This window comes from Micromys minutus (genome assembly GCF_963924665.1).
Source record: "Micromys minutus genome assembly, chromosome: 25".
NCBI classification, from domain to species: domain Eukaryota; kingdom Metazoa; phylum Chordata; class Mammalia; order Rodentia; family Muridae; genus Micromys; species Micromys minutus.
The window spans coordinates 32611881-32636521 of NC_137960.1; the positions used below are offsets into that span (position 1 = coordinate 32611881).

The 24641-nt window shown below is 35.3% G+C and overlaps 1 protein-coding gene across 2 annotated transcripts in view; it reads left to right on the forward strand.

Moving 5' to 3' along the window:
- GRIK2 (glutamate ionotropic receptor kainate type subunit 2) overlaps positions 1 to 24641 on the forward strand; it is a gene marked incomplete at both ends in the record, with an annotated part of 685772 nt that overhangs the window by 472065 nt on the left and 189066 nt on the right. For both annotated transcript variants that reach the window (XM_080937894.1, XM_080937895.1), the window contains one exon: positions 23319 to 23542. In XM_080937894.1, the coding sequence (XP_080794020.1) occupies positions 23319 to 23542 (224 nt within the window). The remainder of the gene's footprint in view (positions 1 to 23318; positions 23543 to 24641) is intronic.

Here is a 24641-nt window from a genome sequence, read left to right on the forward strand (position 1 = left end):
CTGCTCCTGCATCATATGATGAGTGACCTTCCGCGTGTGAGGGTCAATCTATCCAAGACAGCACTCTGAAAGTAAACTGACACTTGATTTTGTTATTGTTTTATTTTGTTATTTTCAGTAGCTATGAATTGACAATATCTCCTATTTGGGACATTGTGCCTACCCTCCCTTTTCATGCCAATATTTTGTCAGGTGTGATCTTTTACAGGTATTAAGTATACTAGTGAAATCTATATGAGTTTATTTACTGTACTACTGTATCTTGAAAACAGTTCCATGTTTTCATTCATAGCCTCTAGTTGTTGCTATCTTTCTGCTCTTTAAATTACCCTGAGCATGAAGATGGGGGAGTCCTTCATAGTCAGGGTCTCATGAACTAGAAAACAAAACGGTTGACACTACTCTGGCATAATTGATTATGACCTCTGACTCTATCATCATGCCTCTGCCTTTTAAGGGTGACACCATGTGCACTGGGAATGAATAATTTCTAGCATAGCTCTGTTCTGTAAAGAAAAAAAGTCACCATCTTCTTTGAAAGGTGAAAAGTTTGTTAAAACTGCTTTCAACTGCACTAAACTATTCCTAGTACATACTTTAAGATAGAAAAAAAATGTACTACTTAGACACTAAAATGTTTAGGCCAGTATAGGTTATATAATATAATAGCTCCATCCTGCGATAGTCTTTTAAAATAAATAAGTAGAACACCACACAAACTGTTTTACACGTATTTTCAAAACTAAATTTTAAATATTTTTTTAAAGTAAAAAAGGTTTGATTTGGGGAAATTGTCTAATTTCTATTTATACTTTACAGGATAAAAGTAAAGTAAGGGTCAACTGAGAACATTTCTTATCTTACTGACCAGGATAAAAAATGTTCTTATATCCATACAGTTTTTAAATTTTCAGATTTTAAAACAGATATTCAGAACCTACAGCATATTCTATAATGCCTAGCCCTTTTTTCCTCATGCATACAATATACCTTATTTTCATAACTAATTTATATTTGTATTGGTTCTACATCAACTTCAGGGTGTGTGAAATTAATATAAATAGTAAAACTACCTGTTTTTATCAGTCATGGACCAAATGGGGCAAGCTGTTAATTTTTCAGCATAACAGAACTTATAATTATCTCAACCAAAATTCTGAACTCTCTGGTGAATGGTGAAATCCTCCCAATGTTCTATGAATTCTAGAGAATTGAGATTACCATCCACAGATTCATACACATTTCTGCCCATAATAAATTTAAAATAAAACACAAAGAATTTTTTAAAAGATGGTCTTGGCATTAAGCTGTCACCAGTACACCAATAGAAAGAAGGACTTTCAGAGACCTCAAGTTTCCTTCTGTTATATGTTCACAAAAAGCAATTCTATGAATTCATAGTTTGATTATATATATATATATATATATATATATATATATATATATATATGTTACATAATATATATATTATGTAACATATTTTTAATTAAACTTTAGTATCAGTTTATCAATATTGTTACATTTACTGAGGTGTAATAGGAATATTTGAATACTAAGTAAGAATGTATACCAAAATGGATCTTGCTAAACATTTAAACAGAAGAAAACAAAGCAATGCAAATGTTTTTCTCATAGGAAGAAAAATTCACTAAATACTAGAAACATTTTTTAAAAATACTGCCTTTTTTGTTTATTTTTTTTTCTTTTTTAATTTTTATTGGATATTCTCTGTATTTATATTTCAAATGTTATCTCCTTTCCACCCACTGGCATCCTTGCCCCCCTCCACTTGTTTCAAAAAAAGTGCTCCCTCTCCCAACTACCCTCTTGCACTTCAGTGCCTTGGTATTCCCCTACAATGGGAAAGCATGATTTCACTGGAACAAAGGTCTTTTCACTCACTGATGCCAGACAAGGCTAGTCTCTGCTACATATGCAAATGAATCCATGGTCTCTCCATATGTCTTCATTGGTTGTTGTTTTAGTCTCTGGGAGCTATAGAGGGTTTGGTTGGTTGATAATGTTCTTCCCATGAGAATGCAAACTTTTTCAACTCCTTCAGTCCTTTTTCTAGATTCTCCATTGGGGACCCTGCATTCAGTCCAATTGTTAGCATCTTCCTCTGTATCAGTATGGACTTCTGAAAAGTCCATATGGGGCTACTACCAGTAAGAACTTCTTGGAAATAGCAATAGTGCTTGGGTTTGGTGACTGCATATGGGATAGATCTCTAGGTGAGGCAGTCTCTGAATGATATTTTCTTCAATCTCTGCTCCTCTATGTGTCCCTGTATTTCCTCCTGTGAGTGATTTTTTTTCTTCCTTATAAAAAGGACTGAAGCATCAACATTCTGGCCTTTCTTCTTTTGGAGTTTCATAAGATCTATGATTGTTTCTTAGGTATTCCAAACTTTTTGGGCTAGTATCTGCTAATCAGTGAGTGCAGATGAGTGCTCTTTTGTTACTGATGTACCTCACTCAGGATAATATTTTCTAGTTTTATCCATTTGCTTAGTAATTTCATGAAGTCACTGTTTTTAATAGCTGAGGAATATTCCACTGTGTAAACGTACCACAATTTCTGTATCCATTCCTCTGTTGAAGGAGATTCCATCTCACACAAGTCAGAATGGCTAAAATAAAATGGAAAAACAAAACAAAACAAAATAATCTCAGGTGACAGCAGATGCTGGTGAGGATGCAGAGAAATAGGAACACTCCTCTATTGTTTGTGAGAGTGCAAACTGGTACAACAACTCTTGAAATCGGTCTAGTGGTTCCTCACAAAATTGTACATAGTAACCCGAGGACCCAGCTATATCACTCCTGGGCATATACCCAAAAATGCTCCATCATATAACGAGAATATATGCTCTACCATGTTCATGGCAGCCTTATTTCTAATAGCCAGAAGTTGGAAGGAACCTAGATAAAAAATACCTTTTATGAAGACTGTTGGCATTTTTTTTTTTTTTTGATGAAATATCAATGATGAACTAGTAGATGGTCTATGCTGTTTGAAATCATCAGCTGGTTGTTTTTAAGCATTAAGAAGGAAGTTTTTGAAATATTGGCTAAATGTACTCCTGTGTTTCATTTTTTTTAGTTACTTATTTTCACAAATGTGAGAAAATTTTCTATATCTTATAGCTCATTTGTGCACTTTGACCTCTATGCTATGGACTGATAGCTTGGGTTTGTGAAAATATAAGATTTTGTTAAATAATATTTCATATTTTCATAAGCCAGAAGCAAATTCAGTATAGTATACATTTAAATTTTATAGGAGATTGATTTTTCTCATTTATGTAACATATTCAGTTTTAGCCACTTCAACTGACCTATCTAATAAATACTAACATAATAGTAACAATGAGGTAATGCTTTAAATATTTTAATAATTAAACTAATTTCCATGATATTGTGGCATTATGAGACATTAGATAGATGATTAAATATTTTCTCATAGCAGGAAGACAAAAAAAAAGAATATGTATTTGGGAACTGTCACGATTTTACAAGTCCAGTGTTAAGTATGTAATGTTTGATTAATATGTTTGCTTTATTGGTCAGAGACATGAATTAGTACAAATCTAGTGAGCTGTGTTTTGCATGTAATAGAAGTATAGTTATTCTTTTTTCTAGCTATGTCTTTGTTACTATGCTACTATGAGACAACAGCCAATCTAAATAAATTATTTGTGGTAAGAATCAATTAAAATGTAAACTTCAAAAATACATTTTTATAAAGAAATGTAAAATTTACAATAATGATTGCTTTATTCATTACATGCAAATATTTAAGAATTATGATATGCCAGGTACTATAGAAGACAAAAGAGATACAGATTAGATACACCCAAAAAATACCTTACTCCAAAGAGAATTACCTTCTAATGGAAAGCTTATCAAATGATGATGCATTTTATGATTAAATTCAAAATATGATATGGAATTAAAGAATGTCAAAATGAGGGATTACAAAGGACCCTCTGTATAAGTCACATCAGTCAATTCAGAATTCAGAGGCTCATATATTAGGAATCATACTTCATGTTCCATTATTAATATTAATGACCAAGCTGTAACTAGTCAATGCAATACATTATAATCACTGAGTCTATTTTAAAGAAATAACCAGATAAAATGTAACACAATTCAATGTATAGAGAAATAGGGGTTTATTACCGAGTTGTCCAAAAGGCATTGCCTTTAAATGCTAAACCTCAATACTGCAAAACTACTCGACAAATCAACTTCTATTATAAACACCTTCAATTAGAACATTATTTGGATTTACCTTATGAACATTTTTACTATATTGGTTATTAGCTAACTATCGCTATATCACCATCCAGTGCTCCGTGAATGCTTTCTGAGATGCTCCAGAGGAAACAGCTATAAAACAAACAAAAAACAAAAACAAAAAACCAAAAAAAAAAAAAAAAAAGATACAGTGTCTCTCAAGTGTTATTAAATGAAGCAATGGGTTTATTCAGAATTATGTAGAGACAAATAAGTAACTTATGGACAGTTACCTCACTTGGGGAAAATATTCTTTCTATTCTAGCAACTGGTAACCCAGTATAAATCCTTGGAGAAGGAGTGGCCTCATAAATCTCTCTACAGAAATTGTTAATTTCCTGTAAAACCTGAGGCTAGAACCTATAAGCACTGTCTAGTATTGGCTAACTGTACAAATCCTCAATTTGCAACAATATTCACTAAGCCTTGAGTGATATTGGTACCCATTTGAATTCATAATCACTTACTCTCAGGTGAGTGTACTGCCCAGTGCATAAAGAAGTTTGTTTTTCCAGGGTTGACAGTAGAAATAATTCATGGTTCTACATCTAAATATTTTTTGCAAGGCAATTTTGAATTCATGTCATGTTTACTTAACAAAATAACATGAGCAGTAACTTCCTTGTTTTAGCCTATGACCTCCTCAACCACAGAATTTTGACAGATTTTACAGTACTAGACATGATTCCTTCAGAGTAATGTGCTTTAACTCAAAATAAAAGTCCTTTGGCCCGTACAATTTATGTTACTCCTTAGTCAACAGGGTATGTTACTTGTTACATTGCTGGCATAGTATGTGGGCTACATAACCAAGTAAAAAATTTAGCGACATTTCTCCTCTGTGATGTTATTTTGCCTTTCAGTTTTGTAAAACCTAGAAAGCAGAGAATGTTTCAAACTCAGTCTCTTGTTTGTTTCTCCATGTCCTATTATAACCCATCTGTAGGGTGTCTTAAGTGTTTAACTTAGGGGAGCATTCAAGAACAGGGAACACAGAATTTAGGGACCTCAAAGGACTTGCTGGCTAGTAACTCAAAGACACAAGTTATTACTGTAGCAATTTAAGCTGGTTTGTTATCCTTAACAATGCCATCGCTGTGCAAGTCACTTACAAGGATGAGCAGTACCTGTTGTAGTTGGATGTTCCTGCAATTTTAGACAAGAGCTCAGCGGCATACAATGGTCTCAACACATTCCGAATGGCATTAATTGGCAATGCTTGTGAGCACTAAAATATCTATTCAGGTCACTTTACAGAGTCTAATTTTGTTTTATTTTAGAAAAATATAACCAATCAACCTTTGAACGAGTGCTTAGTTGTCTAATTTGAATAACATTTTTATTGTTTCATTTGAATTGAAGTAGAAGTATTCCTGGGCTCTATCTGCTGCAATGCTTAACCTGCAACAAGCAATTGTTATTCTTGTGCTGGATACTGAACTTCTGCCCCGCTTAATGACTGTAGCTAAATTCTACTGAAATTGTTCAGTTTGCTTAGGGTTTGTCTCTGTTTGCAAACAGACTCCAACTATAGCCAACTGAGATTCTAATGATTTGTAACATGAAGAGAAACAGGTTTTGACATACATCCATTTAACTTCTTCTAAAAGTTTCTTCATGAACTCAAAAGCCTTGTCTATTCTTTTATTTAAATTCAATCTCACATGGAACATCTTATAACAGTTACACAGAGTGTATAACTTAGGAAATATCAGGTATGAACATTTAACAATACCATGAAGTCCTTTGCAGCTGTTTTAGATTTATGGACATGAGCTGTGCTATATTTCCAAGAATTTTAGAGTTCTATCAGGCTGTTTCAACTCATGAGACTTACATCATTATTATTTTAGACGAACTTGTATGACTTTCTTAACCTATAAAACACTTAGAGATTAGCCTTATTTTGTTTATAGGATGAAATTGCTTTTAATGAAGGTGTGCAAATTAATAAGACAGTGTCCCCAGCCTGCATCTCATGACAAATAGCAGTTGTGGGAATTACCTGCTTGGAGGAATTCTAGGAAAGTCTTCTATCCATGACAAATTGGCCTTAGTATACAACAGATAAAGAAATACTATAAGAAGCATTTGCATAGTTCAAGACATCACGGAAATATTTCATTACCCTTCCCTCTTTTATTCAAAATACCAATATTGAATACAGAGACATAGCTCTCTGAAATACACTGTATTTTCTAGAAACTGTCAATCTTTTTCACAGGCCACATTGGGCTTCCGGCTAGAACAGTTTTGTACTTTTTTACTAGCTAATGGTTTCTGTAATTTAATGCTAGCTCTCAGGAATTCTTTCCCATTTTTCACTCAGGGCCTTACTTGGAAGTGAACAAGTTCTAGTTTTGCCTAATGCACAATTTCATATGCAGTTCACATTCTCAGGGGAAATTCCCCAGTTATTTTATATACACCAGCACATCTATACCTTCAATGTTCTCTTGCTGTGGAGAAATGCACATAATGTAATCCATGACTAGAACCTATTTAGTCCTCTTTCCCTCAGAATTCTTTTTCTATACCCGTACAACATTGCCATTTTTCCCTGGTGCTTTAATGTATGCCCCAAATTAAGATATACTTGTTCCAACTATCCACTAATATTCTAATATTTTGCACATTAATAGGTGACTAAAAAAATCCTCTCAGAACTCTATATACAGTTTAAGCTTTCATATACTACTCTGTCAGCAAAGCAATGATAGCGGTTTCTACCCTAGGATATTGTATTTTGCAAAGAAAGGAATGGTCTTCTGGAAACCCTATAGTCCCCCAAGAGGCTCTGCCAGAGCCTGATCAAACCAGATGCAGATGCTCCCAGCCAACTATCAGACTGAGCACAAAGACCTCACAAGAAAAGTTAGAGGAAGTACTGAAGGAGCTGAAGGGAATGCAACCCCACAGGAGGAACAACAGTATCAACTAACTGAACTCCCAGAGCTTTCAGAAACTAAACCACCAACCAAAGATTATACATGGAAGTACCCCATGGCTACAGCCACAGGTGTAACAGAGGATTTCCTTATCTGGGAGGGGAGGCTCTTGGTCCTGTGAAGGCTGAATGCCTCAGCAAAGGTTGAGTGGGTGGAAGGGAAAGCGTAGAGGCAGGGAAGGGGAATGGGTTTGTGGGCTTACATAGGGGAAACTGGCAAGGATAACAACATTTTAAATGTCAACAAATAAAATAACCAATAAAAAATACAGCACAACATCTGGCTATACATCTAATTTTTGTTTGTGTTTTCTTTGGGATCTCTAATTTGACACAAATCTTAACATATTTGCTGTTGAGTAATCAGACAGTTCCCATAATTTGCTTTTGTTCCACCTTGCAACTGATTTAGCCGATTTTTAACTCTTTTATTTCCACCAAAATGTATCTTGCCTCTGCATGTGTCCAGGGAACTCTACTAAATCACCAGACCAGTCTTCTTTCTTAACTGTTCTAAACATGTTCCTCTCTGAACCAATAAAATATGCATCAAACCTGGCCTTCCTTATGTCCAAGTTTATCAGTAAGGCCTCTGTTTTTCTTAAATCATCTTTCAAACTCTGCTTTCATAAAAGCCTTGGATGATAAAATCAAACTGTCATTAATAATATTTATGAGCTCATCTGTTAGACAATGATTTCCCTCAGGCTTCCTTGGATTATGCAGGATTTTTCTTAAAGAAGGTTGAGTTGTTACATTACTTAGGTTCCCCACAGAAAAACTGCCTCATGAGCTAGATTGTTAGATACTGTAAAATGTATCATAATTCAAGTAGTTCAGACACAGAAAATTTAAGATTTCCTGAATAATAAACTTTCCCTTCCTCTCAATTAAAGGTAACCACAGAGTATCCTCTCTGATCCTTTCTATTCCAAACCTCTTAGGGAGCCCCTTAGCTAGTACTGATAAACTTTGTTAGTCTGGCTGTTCCTCAGAAAATTGGACATAGTACTATCTGAGGAACCAGCTATACCACTCCTGGGCATATACTCCAACATATAACAAGGACACATGCTCCACTATGTTTATAGTAGCCTTATTTAAAATAGCCAATATCTGAAAAAAGCCTACTCATCATTTAACAGAGGAATTGATGCAAACCAATGTGGTTCATTTATACAATGGAGTACTACTCAGCTATTAAAAACATTGACTTCATGAAATTCTTAGGCAAATGTATTGAACTAGAATATATCATCCTGAGTGAGGTAACTCAGTCACAAAGAAACACTCACTGATAAGTGGATACTAGACAAAATAACTTAGAATATTCAAGAAACAATTCACAGACCTTATTAAACTCTAGAAGAAGGAAGACCAAAATGTAGATGATGATTCAGTCCTTCACATAGAAGGGAGAACAAAATACTCATGGGAGGAAATGCAGGGACAAGTAGTGGAAGAGGGACTGAAGAGGAGACTAATTCACCTAGGGATCCATCTCATATGCAGCCACCAAACCTTGTCACTGTTGCTCAAAACAAGAAGTGCTTGCTGACAGGAGCCTGGTATATATGTATCCTCAGAGGATCTTCCAGAGCCATACTGATATTCATGATGATGCTTGCAGCTAACCATTGGACTAAGCACAGAGACCCCAATGCATTACCTAGAGAAAAGACTGAAGGAGCTGAAAGGGTTTGTAACTCCATGGTAAGAACACAATATCAACCAAGCAAATAGTTCAGATCTCTCAGGGACTAAAACATCAACCAATGAGTACACATGGAGAGACACATGGCTCCAGCTGCATATTTAGAGGACAGCACTGTGGTGTCAATGGAAGGAGAAGCCTTTGGTCCAATAAAGGCTGGTTTTCCCAGTGTAGGGCAATGCAAAGGTGATGAGGTGAGAGAGGGTTCTTGAGAGTGAGAGCATCTTCATGAAAGCAAGCAAAGAGGGGAGGGAGATAGGAGGAGGAGAAAGGGGATAATATTTTACATTTAAAAACATAGACTATCTAATAAAAGTCATTTTAAAAAGAAATGGAAAGCAAACACCTCCATTTTATCACCCATTTTTCTATTTTTCTGGCTAATTTTTTTTATTCGTCATAAAGCTGCTATATATTTTTCTTAGACAGAAACCTCAGGCTACTTAGTGTGTCTTACTGATGAAAATAAGGCAGTGGTACCAATGCTATTGCCAGAATATGATCCTGCCTCGGATTGGCTAATTTTCAGAAATTGTAATGTATTCTTTAGTTATCATCATTTTTTGGAAGCCATGTCCACATAGTTAGTGGCAAAGCTTATTAATTGAGCAGGTTTGTCACTCTATATTTCATAGAAGGAGAATGCCAAACTAAGGCTCTTTTCTTGAGCATCCATGTTTAGGCAAAGGATTTAGTAGCATGTTTCTTTAGTCAGAATAGGGATAATGCAATGTATAACATAGCAAGGTTATATGAACTTCCATACCACATGGAGAAATGAGATTATCTCTCTGTATATTCTACTCTTGGGCAGAAATTAATGTGTAATTTCTCTGTTTTTTTTATATTTTGGAATCAAATGCTAAGTTAATTTGAAATATGTGTGCATTCATCATATGTATTTGAGTAATATAACATCTCTCATTTCATGCTAAGTTGTTCTCAGTATGAACCAAAAGAAAGATTTGTGGCAGTAATATACAAAATAGAGCTGGTTAGAATTAGTTACTCTACCCATATATGTAAACATCACATAATATACCAGAAATGTAGTTTTATCTAAGAAAGTAAAAATATTCACTATACAGTGTCTTTACCTGGTTACTTTATAAGTAATAACAGCTGGCTTTCCATTGATATGGAGATGAACTATCAAAGTGGATTGATAAATAAATGCAGTGTGGTTTGTTTACAACTCCAACAATAGAAGCAAAGTCAAGATCTTGAGGCTCACTTCGTTTTATTTATAATCTGTATTTGTTAAGTTGTCATTTTCTTACTTTAATAATGTTGCTATCTTTCTCATTCAAAAGTTACTTTCTTTTCTGTCCTTCCTACATAAAACTTTCTTTTCTCAACCTTGAATTTTCTCAGATTGTGATCTATCACTTGTAGGCCTTGCCTTGCTATATCTACTGCATTTCCAAACTCTTTTTTGAATGGATACATGAATGAGTAAGTAAATGAATGTCAACCGACTCTACTATGAATTCCTTGCTGGTTTCCTAGATGTGTGGAGTGTCTCTGTTCTAGGAGTAGGCTCTAATTGTTTCTGTGTGTAGCTTGTTCCCATTGTTGAGTCTGCCCCATAAGAATGAATACATTTTCCATGTTCTTAAGATGAATTTTCCTTTCTTCGAAAAAGAAATAATAGTGGGTTTGTCTGATGATTAAATGTAGTAATTTATATGAAGTTCTTAATATGATACCTGAGTTACATAAAATAATCAAAGAGTAAGTACTTCAATGATTATTTTATAGCTGGCCTTTTACTGATTTATGAACATGAAAGATGATCATAATTAAACAGAGTATGATGAAGCACATTTTTTTCTCAGTTTTGGAAGAAGCCATTCTTAATACAAGGAAATGTTTCTCAGCCCTCACATCCATCAGCATATGAAAGCCTAGAGAACAATATTGCTACCAAAGTATTGTAAACAATACTTTGAAGGAGCTAACTGCATTTTTTGGTATTCACTAAAAAGAACATGTTTGTCTCGGAAAGATCTTTATGTTTATCAAAATAAATTGAGTGCACAAATAAAGCTTCTTAGCATAGGAATCAATACCGTACTAGAGTATTTGGACATCATGCAGTGCATTAGATCATTATAATGATGTGCTACACACATTGGAATATTATAGTGACTTCCTATAATGTCTGTTTCTTATTCTTTTTTCACATTTTAACATGACCTTGATGTTTCTACTATCTTTCCCCCTACCAGTCCTTACCAGTCACTTCCCTATCCAAATCCATTCTTCCTCCTTTTCTCTTCAGAAAAAAAAAAAAAAAAAAAAAAAAAAAGCCGGCTTCCCAGGATCATCAACCAAACATGACATATAACGAAGAAATAAGATGAGGCACTTGCCCTCATATTAAGAATGGATAATCCAACCCAGTAGGAAAAAAATGGTTTCCAAACCAGAAGAATCAGAGACAGCCCTTCTTCCCACATTTAGGAGTCCTTAAGGATATCCAAGAGGCAGAGCCATAACATAACCAGAGGGCCTAGGTCAGAACCATGCAGCCTCCTGATGGTTGGTTTGGTCTTTGTGGGCCCCTAGAATCCCATGTGAGTTCTTTCTGTGCATTTTTCTTGTGGAGTTTTTGACAACCCTGGCTCCTAAAATACATTCTTCCCCTTTCTGCAAGATTCTCCAAGTTTTTCATCTATTATCCTTTGTAAAGCTGGATCTGTGAAAAGATATTATGTAAATTTGTTTTTCTCCTGGAACATGATGTTTTCTCCACCTATTGTGATTGAGACTTTTGCTGAATATAGTAACCTGGGCTGGAACTTGTTTTCCCTTTGGGTCTGTATAATGTCAGTCTGTTGAAAAGTCTGCTGTAATTCTGTTCAGTCTGCCTTTATATGTTACCTGTCCTTTTTCTCTTCTTTTAGTATTCTTTTTGTTTGTTTGTTTGTTTGAAGAATTTGCATTTTTGACTACCATGTGTCAGAAAGAATTTTTTTCTGGGCCGATATATTAAAGTTCTGTATGTTCATGGCCTTGTCTTTTTTTTTTTTTTTTCTTTTTTCTTTTTTCTTTTTTTGGTTAGGAATTTTTTTTTCCTATAATTTTGTTGAAGATGTTTACTGTGCCTTTCAGTTGACTTTCATCATACTCTTCGATACTTATTGTCCTTAGGTTTGGTCTTTTCATTATGTCCTGAATTTTCTGGATAGTTTGGCTTAGAATCTTTTTGATTTTTTGCATTTTCTCTGATGGTTGTTTCAATGATTTTTATGTTATCTTCTGTTCATGAGATTCTCTTCTCCATCTCTTGTAGTCTGTTTTTGATTCTAGCAACTATGATTGCCGATATCTTATTTTTTTTATTTTTTAATTTTTTTCAAAGGTTTGATAGGGTGCATTAAGCTCTTACTAGTTACAACGAGCATAAGGTACATGTAAAACAGGATGTAACCCTAATTAGTCAAAATTTTCTTAGTGTGTAAGGATTGAACATAATAGATTTTCTTTTTCTATTTTTTTCTTGAACTTTACACAGTCTGGGAGTTGTTTCTGGGGTGTTCAGAGCTTTCTGGGGTTACTATGCAATTATCAGTGAATGCACATTATGTCTTTTCTTTTGTGACTGGGTTATCTCACTCAAGATAATATTCTCTAGATGCATCCATTTTCTTAAGAGTTTCATAAAGTCATTGTTTCTGATAGCTGAGTAGTATGCCATCGTTTAAATGTACCACAATTGTTGTATCCATTCACCTACTGAAGGACATCAGGGTTCTTTCCAGCTTCTGGCTATTATAAATAGAGCTGCTACAAACATTGTGGTGCATGTGTCTTTGTTGTATGTTGGAGCTTCTCTGGGGTATATGCCCAGAACTGGAATAATTGAATCTTCAGGTGATACTATGTCCAACTGTCAAAGGAATTGCCAGATTGATTTCCAGATTGGTTGTATCAGTTTACAACCCCACCAACAGTGGAGAAGTTTTCCTCTTTCTCCACATCTTCACTAGCATATGCAGTCATCTGAGTTTTATATCTTGGCCAATCTGAATGGTGTGAGGTGGAATCTAAGGAATGTTTAGATTTGCATTTCCATGATGGCTTAGAATGTTGAGCACTTTCTTACATGCTTCACAACCATGCGATATTCCTAAATTAAGAACTTTTTGTTTAGCTCTATACCCCATTTTTTAACAAGGTTGTTCGATTCTCTGGTGTCTAGTTTTTTGAGTTCTTTGTATACCTTGTATTATTAGGCCTCTATCAGATATGGGGTTGGTAAAGATATTTACTCACACTGTTGGCTGCCTTTTGGTTTTTTTGACAATGTCCTTATCCTTACAGAAACTTTGCAATCTCATTAAGTCCCATTTGTCAATCTTTAACATTAGAGCACGAGCCATTGGTTTTCTGTTCAGGAAATCTTTTCCTGTGTCTATGTTTTCTAAGGGTTTTCCCACATTTTCATCTAGTAGTTTCAGTGTACATGGTTCAAAGTAGAAATCTTTAATACACTTTCACTTGAGCTTTGAACAAGTAGATAAGAAAGGGTATATTTTCATTCTTTTTCAGGCTGAGTGCCAGTTGGACCAACATCACTTGTTGAAGAGGCTGTCTTTTTTCCACTTAATGTTACAGCTCCCTTGTCAAAAAGGAGGTGACCATGTAGGTGAAGGCTCATTTCTGGATCTTCTATTTTATTTCATAGAACCATGTGCCTATTTCTGTACAAGTAGCATGCAGTTTTTAGCACAATCACCTGGTAATATAGCTTGAGGTCAGGGATAGTGATTCTCACAGATGTTTTCTTATTTTTGAGGATGGATTTCGCTATTCTAGGTCTTTTGTTATTCCAAATGAAATTGCACATTGCTCTTTCCAACTCAGTAAAGAATTGGGTTGATATTTTGATAGGGATTGGATTGAATTTGTAAATTGCTTTTGGTAAGATGGTCATTTTTAAAATGTTGATTCTTCCAATCCATGAGCATGGGAGATCTGTCCATTTTCTGAGATCTTCTTCAATTTTTTTATTTAGAAGTTTGAAGTTCTTGTCATACAGGTTCTTCACTTGCTTAGAGTCGCACCAAGGTATTTCATAGTTTTTGTGACTATTGTGAAGGGTATCTTTTCCCTATTTTTTTCCTCCACATGTTTGTCCTTTGAGTAGAGGAAGGCTACTGATTTATTTGAGTTAATTTTATATCCAGCCACTTCGCTGAACTTGTTTATCAGCTGTAGGAGTTCTCTGGCACAATTTGTGGAGTCACATAAGTATATTATCATGTCATCTACAAATAGTGATGTTTTTACTTCTTCCTTTCCAATTTTATCCCTTTGATTTCTTTTTGCTGTCTAATTGCTTCAGCCAGTACTTCCAGTACTATGTGGAATAGGTAGGGGGAGAGTGGGCAGCCTTGTCGAGTCCCTTATTTTAGTGGGATTGCTTCTAGTTTCCCACAGTTAAGTTTGATGTTAGCTGTTGGTTTGTTGTATATTGCTTTTATTATATTTAGGTATGGGCCTTGGATTTCTGTTCTTTCCAAGACTTTTAACATGAAGAGGTGTTGAATTTTGTCAAATGCTTTCTCAGCATCTAGTGAGATGACCATGTGTTTTTTTTTTTTCTTTGTGTGTATTTATAAGGTGGATGTCATTGATGGGTTTTTGTATATTAATCAGTCCTTGCATCCCAGGGATGAAACCTACTTGATCATGGTGAATGATAGTTTTGATGTGTTCTTAGATTTGGTTTGCAAGGATTTTGTTGAGTATTTTTGCATCAATGTTCATAAGTGATATTGGTCTGGAGTTCTCGTCCTTGTAGGGTATTTGTGTGCTTTAGGAACGAGGGTTATTTTAGTCTCAAAAAATGTGTTAGGTAGAGTACCTTCTGATTCTATTTTGTGGAATAGTTTGGAGAGTATTGTTGTTAGGTGGTCAATAAATGTTTCATAAAATTCTGCACTGGACCCATCTGGACCTGGGCTTTATTTTGGTTGGGAGGCTTTTGACGACTGCTTCTATATCTTTAAGTGTTATGGAAATAATAATAATAATAATAATAATAACAATAATAATAATGATAACTATTATTATTATTGTTGTTATTATTATTATTATTATTATTATTATTATTATTTAGAAAGTTAAACTTGGTCCTGGTTTAACTTTCGTATCTGGTATCTGTCTAGGAATTCATCCATTTCCTCCAGATTTTTCAGCCTTGTTGATTATAGGCATTTATAGTAGGATCTGATGATTTCTTGAATTTCCTCAGTTTCAGTAAATATGTCTCTACATTCAGTTCTGATTTTGTTAATTTGGATACTTTCCCTTTGCCCTTTAGTTAATGTGGCTAAGGGTTTATCTATCATTTTAATTTTCTCTAAGAACCAGCTCTTGGTTTCCTTGATTCTTTGTATGGTTCTTTTTGTTTCTATTTGGTCTATCTCTGCCCTAATTTTGATTAATTCTTGCTGTCTATTCCTCTTGCATGTATCTGCTTTCTTTTGTTTTAGAGCTTTTAGCTGTGCTGTCAAGTTGCTACTGTATGCTCTCACAAGTTTCTTTTTGGAAGCACTCAGCCCTATGAGTTTTCCTCTCAGTATTGCTTTCATTGAATCCCATAGGTTTAGGTATGTCGTGTTTTCATTTTCATTGAATTCTATAAAATGCTTAATTTCTTTTTTTTATTTCTTCTTTGACCCTGCTGTCCACTAATAAAACATTGTTTAGTTTCCACGTGTATATGGGCTTTTTGTTGTTTTTTTTGTTAATAAACACCAGCCTTAGAATATTGTGATCTGAAAGGATGCATGGGAGTATTTCAGTATTCTTATATCGATTGGATCTGGTTTTGTGACCAATTATGCGGTCAATTTTTGAGAAGGTGACTTGAAGTACTGAGAAGAAGATGTATTCTTTTTTTTATGATGATATGTTCAGCAGATATTTATTAATTCCAATTGGTTCTTAACCTCTGCTAATATTACAGTTTCCTTGTTCAGTTTTTGTTTTCATTATCTGTTTTGGTGAGAGTTGGGTATTAAGGTCTCCTACTATTATTTTGTGGGGAGAAATGTATTTTTGAGCTTTAGTAATGTTTTTTATGAATATGGGTGCTTTTGTATTTGGAGCATATATGTTAAGGATTGAGAGTTCCTCCTGATAGATTTCCCCTGTGATGAGTAAAAGGTGTCCTTTCTTATCTTTTTTGATAACTTTTGGTTAAAATTTTCCATTATTTGATATTAGAATGTCCATTCCAGCCTGCTTCTTGGGGTTGTTTGCTTGGAAGTCTTTTTCCCAACCTTTTACTCTGAGATAGCATCTGTCTTTGTCTCCTAGATGAGTTTCCTGTAGGCAGCAAAATGCTGGGTTTTGTTTATGTATTCAATCTGATAGCCTATATCTTTTTATTGTGGAGTTGAGTCCATTTATGTTAACAGATATCAAGGAATAGTGGTTGCTGTTTCCTGCTATTATTGCTTCTATAGGTTGAATTGTGCCTGTGTGTCTTTCTTCTTTTGGTTTTCTTGCTTAGGAGTTTACTTGGTATTACTATGAGGTAGTTCCCCTCATTGTATTGTGTTTTCCACCTATAATTCGTTGTACTGTTGTGTTTTGGGTCAAATATTGTGTAAATTTAGTTTTGTCTTGGAATATCTTAGTCTCTCCATCTATGGTGATTGATAGTTTTGCTGGGTATATCTGCTTTGGCTGGCACTTATGCTCTCTTAGTGTCTACATGATGTCTGTCCAGGCTCTTCTAGCTTTCATAGTCTCTGTTGAGAAATCGGGTGTGATTATGATTGGTCTGCCTTTATATGTCACATGACCTGTTTCACTTACTGCTTTTAGTATTCTTTCCTTGCTTTGGGCACTTGGTGTTTTGACTTTTATGTGTCAGGAGGAATTTCTTTTCTGGTCCAACTTATTTGGAGTTCTGTAGGCTTCTTTTACACTCATGGTCATCTCATTCTTAAGGTTGGGAAGTTTTCTTCTACGATTTTGTTGAAGATATTTACTGTGCCCCTTAGTTGATATTCTTCACCCTCTTCTATTCCTATTATCCTTAGGTTTGGTCTTCTCATTGTGTCCTGGATCTCCTGGACATTTTGGGTTAGGAGTATTTTGGTTTTTGCATCTTCTCTGACTGTTTTTTCTATGTTTTCAATGTTGTCTTCAGTCCCCAATATTCTCTCTTCCATCTCTTATAGTCTATTGGAAATGCTTTCATCTGTGACTCCTGATTTTTATTTAGGTTTTCTACCTCTATGGCTTTCTCTTTTAATATTTTCTTTATTGTGTCCATTTCAGTTTTAAATTCCTTTTTCCATTCCTTCATCTCTTTGGTTCTGTGTTCTTCTAGTTCTTTGAATGTTTTTTCTTGTTTCTTCTATAAAAGCATCTAATTCTTTATGCTTTGCCTCCCATTCTTGTTTAATGATCTCTATCATCATCTTGAGGTAGGATTTCGAGTCTTAGTCTCCTTTTTCTGGAGTGTTTTGCATTCTGCTGTTTGTTGTGATGGGAGAGCTGGGTTTTAGTGTTGCCAGGTTGTCTTGGTTTCCCTGTGGTATGTTCTTTCGCTTTCCTCTAGCCATCTTGTTGTCAGTGATTGGTTCTTGCCTTTCCCTTGTACCTGGCCTGTGTCTCTGAATCTCCTCTCTTCCTGGTGGTGGATGGTCTGAGTACCTGCTCTGTACCCAAAAGCTGCCAGCTGGGAACAGAGAGCCCATTACCGGGTTCCTGGTTTCCTGGTTCAAGCCAGGCAGGGGTGCACTTTCTGTGCACTCATCAGAAATTTCTCTGCCCTCTAGCTATTCAGAAGGCCTTCTCACCAGGCCTGTGTCTTTGAGTCTCTTCTGTTCCTGGTGGAGGATGGTCTGAGTGCCTGTTCTTTATCCAAACCCACTGGCTGGGAACAGAGAGTCCAATGTTGGGTTCCTGGTTTCCTGGATCAAGCTGGACAGGAGCATACTTTCTGTGTGCTTGCAGAGATCTCTCTGCCCCCTAGCTACTCCAAATGCCTTCTTACTAGGTTTTTCAATTTCTGTGTTGTCTCTTTTAGTTTTTGCTTCATTTGTTCTATTTCTCTTTTCAGTTCTTTCACCTGGTTGTTTGTGCTTTCCTTTAGCTCTTTAAGTGATTTTTTATTTTCCTCTTTAAGGGCTTCAACTTGTCTTTATGTATTCTCCTGGTTTTCTTATACTTCATGTGTGTTATTTATGTGCTTCTCAAAAATCTCCATCATCATTATGAAGTATGATTTTTATTCTAAATCTTGTTTTTCTGGTAAGTTGGTATATTCACTATTTGCCCTGGTGGGTGAACTGGGTTTTGATGTTGCCAAGTTGTCTTGGTTTCCATTTCTTAGAGTCTTGTGCTTGCCTCTTGCCATTTTTTATAGATGATGCTAGGTGATATTATTGTCTCTTACTGAAGCTTGTCTCTCTTCTGGGTCTGTGGGCCTGTGGTCTCAAGAGGAAGATTGTTTCTTGGTGTTCCTCTCTCAGGGTTCATTGTGAATCATGATAGCAGAGCCCAGTCCTGATGTATCTGGGCCAGGTATGGCCTTGGGCTGGAAGTGTGCAATACCAGGCATTATCTCTGCCTGTGCTGAGAGAGTTCTGGTCGGCGTCTCCTGGGGTAAAAAGTGAGCAAAAGAATTTGACTCACCCTTCCACTTAGAATGAATAGCACTCCTGGAGCACTCTCCGAGCTCCCAAGCACCTGTGGGTGGATGGGCCACAGGTCCTGATGAAACTGGGCCAGGTCTGGATTGGGCCGGAAGTGTGCACTCCTAAAGCAGCTCTTATAATGACATTATCTTCGTGGACTTTTGTTTGATGCATACAAAGAGTCCTTCCCATCCTGTTTAAATAATTCTGGTTGAAAGTAGATTTTATTTTGATATTAGAATGGTTACATCAGCTTATTTCTTGTTTCCATTTGATTGACAAATTTTTCCTGCCTTTAACTCTGAGGTAATGTCTATCCTTTATTGCTAGGTGTGTTTTGTATATTAAATTATTGTGAATTTGTGAATTTTTGATATTTTGTTTGGGGGCTGGTTTTGAGAGAAAGCGAAAGAGGAGAAAGAAAGGTGGGGGAGAGATAGAGACAGAGAGACAGAGACAGAGAGAGAGAACAGGGAGAAGTAGAGAGGTAATGAGGTAGAGAAGGCATGAGGGAGAGAGGGAGGGAGGGAGAATGCTTCCCTTCTTTTACATTTGCTTTTGTGAGAATTTTGTGTGTTTTCTTGGGTGTAGTTATCTTCTTAAGGTAGTTTTTCTTGCAATAACTTTTGTAGGGTTGGATTTATAGAGAGATATTATTTAAGTTGTATTTCGTATAGAATATCTTGTTTTGTTCATTTATGGTGATCAAAAGTTTTGCTGGATATAGTAGTCTGGGCTACCATCTGTGGTCTACATGTCCTGGTCTTTCTAGCTTTTAGTGTCTCCTTTCAGGAGTTGGGTATAATTCTTATATTCGTGACTTCATGTATTACTTGTATATTTTCCTTAGTAGTTATGAATATTCTTTCTTTGTTTTGTATTTTTAGTGTTTTACTTATTATGTGGTGTGGAAAACTTGCTTTCTGCTCCAATCTATTTGCTCTTCTGTAAGCTTCTTGTACCTTTATAGCCATGTGCACTTAAGGTTAAGAAATTTTTTTCAGTGATATTATTAAAAATATACTTAGTCCTTTGAACTTACATCATTTTCTTCTATTCCTATTAATTTTTTGCTTGATATTTTTATAGTGTCTCAAATGTACTTGATGTTTTGTGTCAGGAACTTTTAAAACTGAACATTTTTGACAGATATATCAATTTCTTTTATCTGCTATGACAAAGAATCCCTCTTCACCTAGTATTCTGTTAGTGACACTGTGTTTGTACTTTCTGTTACCTAGATTTTCCATCTCTGTCATTTCTTCATTTTTATTTTTTTTCTGTTTTTGTTTTTTGTTTGTTTACAGTTCTTTATGCTTCAGATTATAGAACATTTTCATTTTCTTAAATTCTTTATTTCTGGGAACATATTTTTTTAAATTAACTTTTATTTATTTACATTCCAAATCCTAAAGCAACCTCTCAGTCCTCCTGTCCTAGTGTTCTTTTCCCCTTCCACACTCCCCTTCACCTCTGATGTGGTGCCTCCCTCCCCAACATCCCCCTTCTCTAGGATCAATAAGTTTCTATAGGATTAGGAACATCCTTACCCACTGAGACTATATAAGACAGTAATCCCTCTTCTTTATATATGCCAGGGGCCTCTGTATGCTCCTAGGTTGCTGGATTAGTCTCCTGAAGCTCCCAGGGGCCTTGGTTAATTACTAATATTGGTTTTACTGTGGTGTTGCCCCCCCCCCCCTTTAGTTCCTTCAACCCTTCTCATAACTCTTTTATAGGGAATCATGACTGAAGTTTAATGGTTGACTGAGAGTATCTGCATCTGACTCAGTGAGCTGGTGGCAGAGCCTTTCAGAGGACATCCATGCTAGGTTCCTTTTTGCAACCACAACAAGGCATCAGTAATAGGATCGGAGTTTGGTGCCTGCCATGCAATAAAACCCAAGTTGTGCCACAATTTTTTTGGCCAGTTCTTCAGTCTCTGTCCCATTTTTGTCCCTGGAGTTCTTCTAGACAGGAACAATTTTGGGTCAAATTTTTTTTAAGCTGAGTTGATACCATGATCTCTCCACTGGGTTCTCTGTCAAACTCCTGGAGTTGTATTCTTCACTTTTTCTCCATACTCTTGGGCATTTCAGATAAGGTCATCCACAATGAATCCTAAGAGCCTCTAGCATCTCATGTCTCTAGGACTTTTACAGGTTCCCTCCATTTCCTACTCCTGGAAGTGATTATTGCCATTAATTCTTCTGGTCCCCTTTATACCCAATCGTGTTCCCATTGTCCTATCCTCCTCTCTTCTTCTACCCAGGATTCTAGCTCTAGCTGTCTCTTGTGATTATTTAGTTCTCCCTTCTAAGTCGGACTGATGCATTCTTACTTGGGCCTACCTAAGTATATAATTTTTTGGGTTTATGGGATGTATTACGGGTATTCTGTACTATTTGGCTAATTATCCACTTTTCACCATCTACACACCATGGATGTTCTTCTGGGTCAGGGTTACATCACTCAGGATGATATTTTGTAATATCCATTTGCTTGCAATTTCATGATGCTCTCATTTCTAATAGCCGAATACTATTCCATTGTGTAAATGGACCACATTTTCTGCATCCATTCTTTAGTTAAGGGACATCTGCATTGCTACTAGCTCCTGGCTTTTATAAACAAGGCTGCTCTGAACATAGTGGGCCAGTTTTTTTTTTTTTTTTTTTTTTTTTTTTGTTTTTTTTGTTTTTTTTGTTTTCTTTTGTTGTAAGATGGTGGTGCATCTTTAGGATATATGCCAAGGTGCTATATAGCTGAGTCTTCAGGTAGATCTATCTCTAGTTTTCTGAGAAAACTCCAGATTGACTTCCAGAGTGTTTTTACAAATTGCCAATCACACCAACAATGGAGGACTCTTCTCCTTTCTTCACATTCTTGCCAGCATGTGTTGTCACTTGAGTTTTTTATCACAGCCATGCTGATTGGTATAAGTTGAAATGTCAGGATTGTTTGGTTTTACATTTCCCTGATGACTAAGGATGCTAAATGTTTTTTTTTTTTTGACTTTTTTAAAACAACTTTATTTTACAAAACAAAGATAAATGTACAGATTTTAAACATTTTTTGCTTAAAATTATACATTTTCGTCAGTACTTTTTTTCAGATTTTAACATAATTTTTACATAAACTATATGAATATATTTTTTAGTCACTACTTGATTTTTTTCAAGGTTTGATAGTATGCCTTGAAAACTTAATAGTTACAATGAGCATAAAGTACATGTAAAACAAAATGTAACATGGAAATAGTTAAAGTTTTCTTGTTTTGTAAATATTTTTTTTGTTTTGTTTTGTTTTCTTTATTTCTTGGACTTCATACAGTCTGTGAGTTGTTTCTGAGGGAGTGCAAGCCTCTGGGGTTAGCATCCCACTATCAGTGACTGCATATTATGTCTGTTCTTTTGTGACTGGGTTATCTCACTCAGGATGATATTCTCTAGATGCAGCCATTTTCTTAAATGTTTTTTTTTATTATTTTTTATTAACTTTATTGTTTTACAATCATATCAATCCTCCCACAGTTCCTCATCTCATTCCTTCTCACCCCATCTCCAAAAGGATGCCCCACTTCTGGACCTCCTCACTTCCTTGCACCTTAAATCTCTCACAGGTTAGGGACATCTTCTCCCACTAAGACTAGACTAGGCAGCCATTTGCTGTATATTTGTAAGGGACTTCTGACCAGACATGAATGCTATCTGGTTGTTGATTCACTATCTGAGAGTCTCAGAGATTTTGGCTCATTGAGACTGCTGTTCTTCCTTTGGGGTTACAGTCCACCTCAGTTTCTTCCAACCTTTCTCTAATTCAACTACAAATGTCCCAGACCACAGTCCAATTGATGAGTGTATCTCTATCTGTCTCAGTCAGCTGCTTGTGGGGAATCTTAGAGAATTGCCATGCTAGACTTCTGCCTATAAGCAGACCATAGCATCCGTAATAGTGTCAGGCCTTTGGATAAAATGTTGGGGTAGTATAGAGCAATCATATATCAATGACTTAAAAATCACTTACTCACCTAAAGATTACATGTTTGAGACAAACTCTTCTGTATTTTTGAAATATGTGTGCACGTGCATAAATGCATAATCATCTGTATGTGTTATTGTTGGCACTATGGTCCTATGCATATAGAAGTCAGATGACTACTTGTGGGTGTCTGTGTTTTCTTACCATATGGGTCTGTGGGATAGACCTCAGGTTGTTAGGCATAGTAGCAAGTTTCTATACCTGCTGAGCCATCCTGATAGCCCAGAAAATATTTCTTTGATTCTAAGTTAAATTGTTTGAAATAATTATTATTGAAATTCAACCAAAAATGTAGACAGATATAATAGATATAAATTTATTTTTAAGGTGTAGAGTTTTTAAAAAGTGATGTTTCAATATGAACGTCATTTACTATATATACAATAGTTTTTATTTTTAACCCCAAAATTTTATTTTCTCTTTCTCCCTAGTTTTTATCAAGACTGAGGTAAAAATCTGAAAGCATGTTGGAATAGGTAACTTATTAAATATTAAGTCAACTCTTTGGGGTAAAGAATGTTATTGATCTTTCCATGATCATCACAGAAATTTTTATATGTAAAGCCTTTAATCATAGATGTTTTATGGGTGACTGAGCACCACTTTCATTCTTTTTTCCCTTTTTATGTTTATCTCTACAGAAAGCTGACCTTGCCGTTGCCCCACTGGCTATTACCTACGTTCGTGAGAAGGTCATCGACTTTTCAAAGCCGTTTATGACACTTGGAATAAGTATTTTGTACCGGAAGCCCAATGGTACAAACCCAGGCGTCTTCTCCTTCCTGAATCCTCTCTCCCCTGATATCTGGATGTATATTCTGCTGGCTTACTTGGGTGTCAGTTGTGTGCTCTTTGTCATAGCCAGGTAACATGCTCACTTTTGTGATTTTTTTGGCAATTGTTACCTCTTTTTCTAACTAATAATTGTCAAAAGTCACAATTTCCTTTCATATCTTTCTTTCTCCTGGGGTGCTTAAGATTAAGATTCACATAAGTATTCTCCCTTTTGGGATAAAACTATGCTGGTTGTGTCAGTAAGCTGCAAACATGGTAGGAAGTATTTTTCTCTTTTTAACCAAAATCTAAAAGGAGTCCAAATTATTAAGACACAGTCCTTTTCTGTTTTCATTGAGATGGTAATTGTGTCTCAAAATCATAATTTTATGGCTGCCATAGTGACACTGAAATTGATTATGTTTTTGAGATCATATATTTTGTGGCAAAGAGACTTAAAATTTTAGATGTGTAGCTCTATGTCTATAGAAATTTTATAATCTATGACTATATGCCTTTGTGTGCCCCACAGTCAAAGTTAAGTATGAAGTCATCTTTTTTTCAGTTTTGTTACTAAGATGTCTTTGAAAATCTTTGTCCTCTTTTGAAATTATATCGTAAAGTCAATGTACTTTTTCTATCAGTATAACTTAGTATTTGATTTAGAAAATAATTTAAAATAAAGTGTATATCACATATTTTGCATATTTATATTATGATAAATATATACATAATTATTTTTAATTCATCATTTTACGTAATTAGTTTAACACTCTGATTTGACAACCTAAGACCACTACAGTTTGCATTTGTTTGTAGCAAGCAGCCATATAACAATTTAAATTGTATAATAGAACTTATTAAAGTTTTTTCATAGTTTTTTATTCTTCATCATGTTAGAATTTAGAGATTGAAGTACATAACCTTTTAGTTTCCACTTTTCTATGATCAATGAAAATAAATCAAAATAATTTGTAATATCTTTGGATAAATACAATATTTGTTTCATTACCAACACAAGCCATATTACTTCATAAGTGTTCAGAGAATCAAGACCAAGTATTTGTAGAATTAGTGCAATATTGGAATACTTTTCACTTGGACACAGAGCAACCATTCTTTTGAGTCTTCATGTGAACCTATTCTGCATAAATAAAGCCCAGAAGAAAGGTTGCTAACACTGTCTTGCG